An 11,544-nucleotide genomic window follows, 5' to 3' on the forward strand; every position below is an offset into this window, starting at 1 on the left:
AACGAAAAAACTCCTTTCAAAAGCTTGAAATTCTGTGCAAAGCTTACACATCCAGTTAAAAGGAGACCTGCTGTTTAATGTAGACTCCAAACCATGATGAAATTGTGTCTCAAAGACAAATAATTAAAGTGCTCACAAGTCTCAAAAACAAATAAGCAGACTGACAAGTATTCCATACATAAATATGCTATTAGGCAGAAAAATCCGCTATACTATGAACAAGGTATAGGGGATACTAAATCAGTGCCTCACTGATTTTGTTGGACTTAAGTGTGTATGACAAAAGAAGACACACTACATTAATTTTTTTACAAAAAATGAACAGCACAATTCAAACGTTAAGTGATTTATTTAGGCCAGACTTGGACTGTCATCCACATCTTGTTGGACTGTCCGATTTTAGCCGCACTGCGGTGAAAGTTTAACCTCCCTGGCAATCTGCCTATGGTGCGGGCAACAATGCCTCAACGGCTGCTTTAGTTTTACATTTTGTTTGTGAGTGGGGTTTTTATCACATAATCTGAGGGTGGGTGCCTGGCCTTCTCCCCCATTTTCCTCCCTCCATTTTCACTCTTCCTCAATCTTTCTTTGCTATTAGTTTGCCTTAGTGTTCATCTTCTCCCTATCTGTATTCCTTTAGCTTTGTCTTTTAGGCTGGAGATTTTAGTGTTTTGCAGGGTGGCTGGCTCATCCTTTTTAATTTTTGCCAGCCAGCCCATGCCATCTGCTATATTATTTTAATATCTTCCACTACTCTTTCCTTTTAGTGTACATTTACCCTTTTGTTAGCTTCTTTTGTTTTCTTCTTCAGTGTGGTTCCGGTTTAGTTTTAAGTCTTTTATTTTCCCCTGACTCCTTTTGGGAAAAGGGACTGATGACCCCGTAATTTGGTCCTACTACTCCCCACACCAACCAACCATGAAATAATAATTACTACTACTACTGTGAATTATCATTCTTGCCAGTAACCACCACTGCACTAATTTTACAAATTTGCAGTTTAACATAGGAACTCAAATGAAGATAGATGACAGACTCCATGACAGAAAGAAAATATGGTTACTAATTGAGGTAATAGATGACAGATATGGTTTCTAGTGGTAAAAACTTGTCCACTGCAAATTTTTATTACTCTCTGTTATTGGAGTGGTATTTATCCTTTCTCCAACAGCATTTCGTTTCATCCAAGCTTACAAACAACAACTTATCATCAAAACAAGTTCATGTTTGTAACAAGAAATCATTAAATCTAATAAGTGGGCTGTTGGAAAACACCACACCCATAAAATATTGCAAGTTAAAAAAAAATCATTTATCATCACTATCAACACTACTGATAACAGTGGTGTGGATCTAACAAGGTGGGGCACAATAGCAAGAGAGAGTTCACCACGAAACAAACTAGCCATTAGTACCATTCTGCTATATCTGCCTGCAGTGTTCCTTGAGGGTGCACACTGAACATACAGTATTGATTTTTCTAGGTTAGTGCTTGTGTGCTGATGTCTATTTGACCATTTCACCAAATACTTCACAAGCAAATGAGTCATAGCATTCAGTGTATATTAATTTTTTTGGAAAACAGAAACCGTGTCCCCATGGAGAGGCTGTTGCAGCATTGCCAGTTGGTAAGAGTGGAAATATTTGGAGCATGTATAATAGGACCAGCAGCAACTGTTACAGAATTCATACTGCATCATCGTAGTAGTATTAGTAGTAGTAGCAGCGCAGCAGCTAGTGGTGGTAAGTGGTCACAGTCGTAGTTTGAGTTGAAAATGCAGCTTTCACTATAGATTAGTTAATAAAATATTAGGAAAATAAGAAATAGTTCATAAAATATTAGGAAAATAATAAAACAAATTTGAAGTATTGTATCTACAGTTACAGAGCTTCCGATCATCAGTCAGCAAACTCCTGGGTTTGGATCTCCCTGTGCCAGACTATGAAATTATCTCACGCCTACAGAAACTGGTATCCGCACATCGTGACTTTACTCTTGTCTCTCGCCGATACGATGATCCCCTATTGCTCGGATCAGCATCAAGGACACCTCTTCCAGTGGGAAACAGCCCAAACCCAGGACCAAGAACACCTCGATTTGATGATTCTGGTTTTGGAGATCCACCTGATCTCAGTACCTTAGATGACAGTGACGATGTTAATGGCATCTATAACAAACGACCTCTGAGAACTTCTACGTAATGTGACAGTTTTGAGATCTTGCATTTTGCCATTGTAAGTTAGAGCTCAAGGTTATGTACAGATAAAAAAAAGTGAAAAAGTTTTCCACTGTATATTTTATCAGCAAACCATCTGAGACTTATTTTCTAGTGACCAGCCAACACTATTGTAATGTATATGACTTAATCACACAGAGAAAATATTAAAAACTAGAAATAAAAAAAGGACTGCAGGCACCAAAAATACTAGTAGTAACATTTATATAATTCAAACAATAAACTTCTGTGCAAATGCCTGTTTCCATTTAATGAGTGAGATATGGTGTTCACAGCCTGTTTCAATGATATAAGAAGTTCATCAAATTCACACCAAAGGGGACCCAAGAATAAACAGAATGTAAACAAAAAGTAGTTTTATTTAATTTGACTTAGATAATTGTCAAATCTCCTTCAAAGTAACATTCATTTAATACAAATCAATTGTTCCACAGTTGGAAAAAACTGAGTGTCACCGTCTGGGTTGCTCTTAATGGCCTACTGCAGTTTTCCTTAACTTCATCCAGATCAACAGAAATGATCATTTTTAGTGCCTAACAGTATTGAAAAAACAATACTGAATTTTACATGGGAGGCGAAAAACTATACAAAATATAGGAAACATTTTATAGGATGTGTGAATTGTACATTGTAGCACTAAAATGAAGTTTTGGATCATATCCATATGTAAAACAAAGAAAAGATGCTGGAGATTTCTTAATTATGTGGAATTGTCTCAATATTTGTTGCAGGCTATGTTAAGTGTTATTCATTTGTCATACTGTATTGCATGACTTACCACTTTTTAAACAATGGAAACTCCAAGTTGTAATATCAACAATATTAGGAAAAGGATACTCACCATAAAGATGACCTGCTGAGTTACAGACAGGCACAACGAAAAGACTGTTACACATTATAGGTTTTGGCCAAAGCCTCCGTCATGCATGCATAAGGTGCAGTTGCATGTGTGAATTTTTGTTTGTTTTCTTTGGTGAAGAAGGCTTGGGTGAAAGCCATAATGTATAACAATCTTTTCGTTGCGCCTGTTTGCAACTCAACAGGCCATCTTTACAGTATGTATCACTATATCCTTTTCCTAGAATTGCTGATTTACCACTTTTTATAATGGTCTTGGCAGTCAAAAAACAGTTCGTGTTTTGAAAGGACTAAGATTTGTTTTTTAAGAATAGCTTCAGAGAAGCAATATAATTCAAATTAGTCCGATCTTACAATCCTGATACTGTTCCTAAATCCCTCCAAATGTCACCAAAGAAAAAGTCACGCCAATTTTGTGTCATAAAGACAGTAATCCAGAATTGCATGCTCTGCCAAGTTTCTTCATCAGCAGCATAAGACAACATTACACAGATACTCCTGAATCAGTAGCCTTATAGAAGCAGTTCATTCTTAAATAGTCCTTATGGACAACAGCTTGATGTTCTTGTCAGTGATCCCATTTGGCTCTTAATTTTCAGTTAGTCTTTATATTGCTTCACGAAGCATACTTCTCAAAGTAGTTTTGTTGGACATTTCAGAATTTCTTGCCATTCTTCATTGAAATTCTTAACAAATAATATCACCAGAGAACGGTATTACATCACTCTTAAGGCAGGGATGTACAGACTTGCTGTAGCACGGGCCACAAACCCTTCACTGTAAGGGCCTTGAGTTCAAAGTTCGTGCTGAGAGATGACAAATTATTTCAAATTGGGATCCCCCTGCCTAGATTGAGCTCAAAGGAACTATTTCTACAAGGGCCCACACACACGCTACCCATGGTTTGTGCACCCCTGCTCTAAGTGTTGTAAAAGTAGGTTCATTTCTGCACCCCTTCCATGGCTAATGGAGTCATTGGGCCATAAACTTTTCTCCATATACTTTGTGAAAAGAGTAATGTAGGTAATGTCCATCATATGGTCACGGCTTTTCTCTGTGTCTTTAGACATCAAGCATATTGGATAGAAAGTATAACTTCATATTCTTTAAACTGCCATTCAGTGGAACTGTGTACTGACTGACATTCCATCTAAGCATCATATTTCTTCAAAGCCTTTTGCATAAGCAAAATCCCTGTATCAGTAGCTAATGTTAGTAGAACATTTGTCAATAGCACATTTCTATGCTGATATGTGCAGCTTTTAAAATATAAAATGACTTTGGCAAGAGTTTATGCACTCATCAGCACATTGCACTCACATTCAGGAGTATAACTGTTCAAACCTGCGTCCGCCCGTCCTGATTTAGGTTTTCCGTGATTTCCCTAAATCACTTCAGGCAAATGCCCCGATAGCTTCTTTGAAAGGGCATGACCAACTTCATTCCCCATCCTTGTTTCATCTCCTCCCCCAAACCAACTACCCGAACGACAGTTTAAATGGAGGCAAAACTTGTCGTAACCAATGAACTTTGGCTCATGAAACCAGCAGAACACTGCATCATGAATTTCTATATTGTACATTGTACAGTTATCAGTAGCCAATTTTGTTTTATAATAAACTGCAGTTGCCAGTAAATACAGGATGTACATAAAGTCCGGGAACACTTTCAATTATTTATTGCACAAGAGCTAAACATTGTACAGATGTCATACATATTACATTTCGAAGAGAAAATCTTAAAGAGGTTTTTTTTTTATTTTTTTTTTTACAAACATTCGATATGTGAACTGTGGGTTACCCGGCAGAAGTCAACATGGTAATCGAATTCTTGCCATGCCCGTGCCAGCATGGCATCATCGACTGTCGACTGTGGCAGTTACTTCCTGTATTCTACCCCGGAACTCTGCTACATCACGTGAAAGAGGTGGTACATACACCAGATCTTTAATGTGTCCCTACAGAAAAGTCACACAGAGTGAGATCTGGTGATGGAGGCCATTTCTTGATACAGCTGTCCCCTTCTGTAGCACGGTTGATCCATCAATGTGGCAGCTCCGTGTTCAGGTTTCATAGACAACTTCTGTCACAGTTCCACACTCTCATTGGACCCATTTCAAGTACACCGGAAGCTCGATGCACCGATTTCTTTGGACACCGTGGGAATGTCTCTCATGCGCACTCCACATTCAGTTCACTCACACTGGGGCGTCCACTTCTCTTTGCCGGGCACAAGCAACACGTCTTAACGAATTTGTTGTGCCAGTGGTCAATGGTCTTCCTTGTTGGTGGCTTCTTACTGTTCTTGGTTCCAAACAACCTTTGAACAGCTGTAGCACACTTGTTTTTGTCAAACTCGCACACACAGAAAGCTTGCTCCACACCTGAACTCGCCATGTTTGTGACTAGCGCTGATTATCGGTAAATTACCAAACTACACTGTGGCGGTATACATGAAAAAAAAAAAAAAAAAAAAAAAAAAAACTTTAGGGTTTTTCTTCAAAATGACATATGTATGATATCTGTGGAATGTTTTGTTCTTGTGCAATAAATAATTGGATGTGTTCCTGGACTTTATGTTCACCCTGTATAGAGAATTTCACCATTATGCACAAATGCTGTATTTCAAGCATTCACATATTACATTGAACCCAACACATGAAATACTGTATGAGAACCACACAACAGAAGTAGTAACATGTTGGAAATAAAACATAACAGAATAAAATGAAATGCACAGCAATAGAGTAGGGTCCGATTCCACCTGTTTCTTTGACCAATGGCATCATATCATGTGTAGAAACGATTCTTTACCTTAGTTATTAAGACAACTACAGATAACATTAAATAACAGGCTGATCAAATCATTACATTCTTCAAGATGACAATGACAAGATAGACCATTATGTTCATACATAAAAATAAAAAGCATGAAAAGTATTTCGATCAGAAAACTGAAATTAACCGAACAACCACAGGATTGAGAGGGTTTTAGGTGGGGACAAACTTAAAAGAATAAGGTTAATAAATATAATCATTCCAGAGCAACCAGGACATCGAAAAAGAAGCCACACAAATTCACACGGAATAAAAGGAATGAAAATATAAAATTGGAATCTAATTAGTCACTTGACCTTTATAGCTCAAATGGAGACAGCAATACAGCACATGTGCCTCCCCCCCCCCCTACACACACACACACACACACACACACACACACACACACACACACACACACACACACAACATTTACAAATTAAAAAAATAACACAATAAACAAAAGATACCAACATGTACAAACCAATGAAACATCATCTCCCAGAATGAAACCCTGTACTTTATCTCAAACTCGTTTTTACAAATGGTTCCATACATACAAACAAATTACAAATACGCAACACCAGCTTGAAAAATAAAAATGGACAAATTACTGAAATAAAAACAAGAATCTCCAAAATGAAACCGTTCTGCAGGCAAATCAACAGAGAAAGGCAACTCTATGGAAAAACTGTATACAAACAAATGACAGACACAAAACAATTCTATTTTGAAGACACAGAATATGCCAACAAAAAACTGACAACTCAAAATCCACAAAATGGGAGAAGGGAAAATCAAAAAATAAGAAAAACACTGAAATGCAAACAACATCCCAAATCAAAATGCAGTTGTGATTACAACTGACATTAACACAAATAAAATGGAAAATTTGTTTGAAAATAAACAAGAAGCAAACAACCTACAATCTAAAGAAGAAGGAAATTGAAAACAAAAGCTTACAAGTCAATAGGGAAAATTACATAATTACCATATTACAATGAAAAACTAGATAATTTCTACACCAAAATCACAAACAAACATCCACTACAAGAGTATGTCTCGCCACTTACTATGGAATGCAAACTGAAATACATCAACACACAATTGGAATTGCACCTTATGGTAGATCTGTATAGCTCACAGGAAGACACCAATGCCGCCCACAGAGCCACAAGAGAATGACATATTTGAGAAATGAAAAAAAAAAAAATTCCTCCACACGGAACTGAAAAAATATGTACCAAAACCACACAAGTGGAATCTCAACATACACTAGAGTTATGTAATTCAAACAAAGACGATGACAGCAGTCATCCACACCGCAAAGAATCATATAATCAAAAAGTAACGAACACAAATTGCTCCAGAATAAAAATTGCAAAAATAAGAAACTGCAATAAACAATAATTGTTTCACATCAATTTAACTTCTGCTGTAAAGCTGCTACCTAACCTTACCCTCAGAAATCGTGTCCAATCTAGAAATAAACAGCCAAATATTTGTGTAAAAGAAAATAAAAATATAAATGCTACTTGATTCTTTATTGACAATTTAAACCATGCTTGCTGTTCACAAACATCAGAGATTACATGAGAAACTAAGACACACACAGATAACATTTAATAACATATCACTTACATCCTTTGCAATGTAAACTAATGACTTCATATACGACTTATTGGTCAAGGCACACGGACGGAACCAGGCCTTGCTTTGACCCAAGGCCACCATGACGGTGAGCTATTGCCAAAACTAGTTTGCGGAGAACAAACAAAATGTACTCACTATTCGCATTAACATTTTCCTGCAGACAGAGATCTTTCAAAAAAGGAACAATTTACGTAAAAATTCCAGATAAATTTTCAGCTTGTCACAAATGATCAACAAAACAAATATTCTGCACAGATTTAGAAATGTAATTTTACTTAGTATTTGCTTATACAGATTATCTTATTCTGTATGCTTCTGTACATAACTGAACTCTCACTAGCTTTTTTAAAGTTACAGTGTAATAAAGTCAATGAGAAGTCCAAGTGCATGATACTTCCCACTTTATTTGCCAATGGAGTGCAGGAATAATGACTACTTAAAAAATTCTGCAAGTGCTGCAATTAAACTAATGTCTTCACAGCTAATATTAGAGCAATACAAAGCAAGCTATAGTATATTGTACAATAGTTCGCATCTATCTACAAACATCTTCCAGTTCATGTATTTCAGTGTTCCTCTCCCATGGGATCAAACAAAGCTATAATATTCAATATTCTAGGCTCAAACACACAAGCATTTTGTTAGTAATATCCATTATAGACTGAATTCTTTTTCCCAGTATCCTAGCAATGAATCAAAGTCTGGCACCTGTGTTACCCGCTATTGAGACTATGTGATCATTCCATTTCATATCAGCACAAATTTTTTATTCAGAGGTTTTTGTACGACGAGACTGATTCTAATTATGATTCACTGATGTTGTTGTCATATAACACTACATTTTTTGATATTATGAGAAGGAAAGTTGCTACTCACCATATAGCGGACATGCGGAATCACAGATAGGCACAGTTGTCTGAGACTTCAGCCGTGTACGTGAGTTGCATTTCTGTAAGTGTATGTGTTTGCGTTTGTGTGTCTATTGTTGACAAAGGCCATTGGCCGAAAGCTGTAAGTATCAAAATCTTTTTGTTGTGCCTATCTGCAACTCAGCATCTCCGCTATATGGTGAGTAGCAACTTTCCTTCTCATAATATTGTTACATTCCATCCTGGATTTTCCACTGTTTGAAAACTACATTTTTGCCTTTTGTGAAGAGCACAATTTTACATTTCTGAACATTTAAAGCAAACTGCCAGTCTTTACACCACTTGAAATATTATCAAGATCAGACAGCAGCTTCTCTCTGGTAGCACTTCATTACAGGTAATTGTCATCTGCAAAAAGTCTGAGGTTGCTTTAACATTTTAAGATCATTAATGTAAAATATTAACAGCAAGGGTCCCAACACCTTTCCCTTCAACACACCTAAAATTACTTCTACATTTGTCAATGGCTTTCCCTCCAAAACAGTATGCTGCATCTTCCCTACCAAGAAATCATTGAACCAGTATAAATTGAATTTGATATCCTCATATGACTGTCATGCTAACTAAGTCTTTTTGTACTTAGTGGAGAAAAACTAAATAGTAGTGGCTGGGTCCACAATCCCTAGAGATGGGTAAATGTCCATCAAAAGAGCTGTTTAACAGTATCGAGCAACAGAAGAAAGAAAACTAGGATAGAATGACAATATGAATTAAGACAGACAGCTACTCTATCGCATAGAGGAGGTATTGAGCAGAACAAGAAAAACACACACACTCAACTCACACCTATGGCCACTGCCTTCCTTGGGTGGGCAGCATGTGGTTTTGCGTGTGTGTTTCCCCTTCTCCATCTGATTAAGAACTTTGTCCTGTAGTTAAAAAATATCCGACAGTTTACTTTTAACTCTTAACTACTATGGTCATTCACAGGGGTCTCACAGACCGCATTTTTGTATTTTATCTAACAAACCAGAATTTTGCTGAATATATATACTTGCTTGATTTCCTGTCATGCATTACACTTCTTAGAGGTGAACTTTGTAGAAATTTGATTTTTGTAAACAATGCAGTATTTTAAACACATCGACAACTAAAACAAAGCAAAATTTGGAGTATATTTTTATTTTATGAGTTACGAAAATAGCAGCAAATACTTAGCTCTCTACTCACACACAGATTATCATCAGAGAGATTATATTACAAATTGACTGTACGACAAGGTGGAAAAATCCAACTTTACTTACAATAAATTGTGTGCGAAGTCAACTTTCAGTTTACAACTCATCTTTGCAGTGCAGATCAAATATTTCAGGCCATAAGTCTATGACTGGAGAAACTTTACCACATTTTACATCTAAAATTACAAGTAAAAATTAAGTATGTGTTCTCATGGGCCACTGAATCATATTTTAGTCAATTTCCACCTGCAAACACTTCACGCAGACCTTCCTGGAACACTTCCAACAAATCAGAACACCACACTGATGACACGGATATCTTTTTTTCCTCTTCAGACGAGGAGGGCAAAAGGCACACATTTTTCGATTTTCGAATTCTTCTTTCAGTTTCTGAGGCTCATCTTGTAAGTACAGTGTTCTTCAGATGGTGTCACTCAACTCTCGTGGCAAACGTCCAATAGAAATTCTACGCTACATATGAGGTTCAACTAGGTCTCTTGCTAGAGTCTTCATGAAGCTCAATCTAGTCATTACTTCTGCCTTTGGATAAGCTGGATCTACCATATAACAATTTACACCACAAGCAACACCCACTAATGTGAAGAAAATGGCCAAAGGCCACCTTCTTGTCTGGCGACTTGACGAATAAGCTTTGGTCGAGACAGTCCATGCCACCTTTTGTTGTGTTATAAAACAGGATGATCTCAGGTTTTCCTGATTCAGGGTCTATGTTTACTGAATGGTGCATAGAAGAGATCAGTATTGCAGCTTTGGACTTCTTGGGCGCAAAGGAAACCAGAGTCATGTCTTCTGTAAAACTGTAAACTGATGTCTTCACACCACGTTTCTCATTAGGTAAGAAGTTCTTTGGGATCTTCTCATTTTTGTTCATTTTCAGTATACCAACGTATGCGAGACCTTTTTTTTGAAAGTCCATTGACTAGTTCTATTGACGAGTACCAGTTGTCACCAGTAACATTTCTTCTTGTGTTTTCAGTCTGTTTCACCAATCAAAGAACAGCCTGTATGGGAACACTGTGACCTTTCTCATGGCTGGGAGGGGTGTGACTGTCGCTGCCTTTCCCAGAATAAATGTATGCATTGTACAAGTGATTTGTATGAGCATCAGTCAAACACTGATCTTTCAGGCCATACTTTGCCGATTTGTTTGCTATGTACATTCTAAACCCACACCTTCCACGAAAAGGTCATCGACACACACTGTTGCACCTACAGAGTAACAAATTGGACTGTTTTTGATGGAACACAGAAAGATTTGTGGAATTGCTGCTGATTTGTCTATTGTCTTTCTTTCCCCCCAATCATTTGGATTGTCAAATCGTAATGCAGACAATAAAAACAGAAATCTTTCTTTGCTAACAGTGCATCTGAAAACATCTCTGCCTTTTCCATCGGTTGCAAACAAGCTGTAAACAAACTTGTTCCCCGACTTGAAAATGGCTGAAAACAGTAATAGACCAATTACAGCCTTCAATTCAGTGACATCAACATCTTGTAGATAGGATAAGCGATCGTTACCATACTGTGCTCTAAGCTTAGATATTTTCAGATTTGTCCATCCAATGATTTCGTCTAGAATGCCCGCTGTAAAGAACAGTTTCCATACCTCCAAAACAGCAGGGTTTTCTCCAAGACTTTTCGCCATCTGTCGCAGTCTAGGAAGCTACAAGACAATGTTTGTTGCCTTGCTCTTACGTTAGCTCATGGCTGCTTTTTTCTCCATTGAAAACATCTGTTCTTACTAAATAAGTGAGCTACATCGTCAACAGCTGTCACATCTTCATCACTAGCAGTTTCCTGCTCTGAATTTATGTTGTGATCACTTAATATCTCAAAATCAGGATCATTATCG

General features: G+C 37.2%; 1 protein-coding gene across 1 annotated transcript in view; it reads left to right on the forward strand.

The window, feature by feature from the left end:
* The window catches only part of LOC124803439 (coiled-coil domain-containing protein 170), a 424,326-nt gene extending 422,042 nt beyond the window's left edge, over positions 1-2,284 (forward strand). Inside the window, exon 16 of the mRNA XM_047264624.1 lies at positions 1,882-2,284. Within this exon, the coding sequence (XP_047120580.1) occupies positions 1,882-2,202 (321 nt within the window). The 3' untranslated portion in view covers positions 2,203-2,284. The remainder of the gene's footprint in view (positions 1-1,881) is intronic.
* The last annotated feature ends 9,260 nt before the right edge of the window (positions 2,285-11,544 follow it).

Source organism: Schistocerca piceifrons, chromosome 6 (assembly GCF_021461385.2).
Source record: "Schistocerca piceifrons isolate TAMUIC-IGC-003096 chromosome 6, iqSchPice1.1, whole genome shotgun sequence".
In the NCBI taxonomy this organism is placed as follows: Eukaryota; Metazoa; Arthropoda; class Insecta; order Orthoptera; family Acrididae; genus Schistocerca; species Schistocerca piceifrons.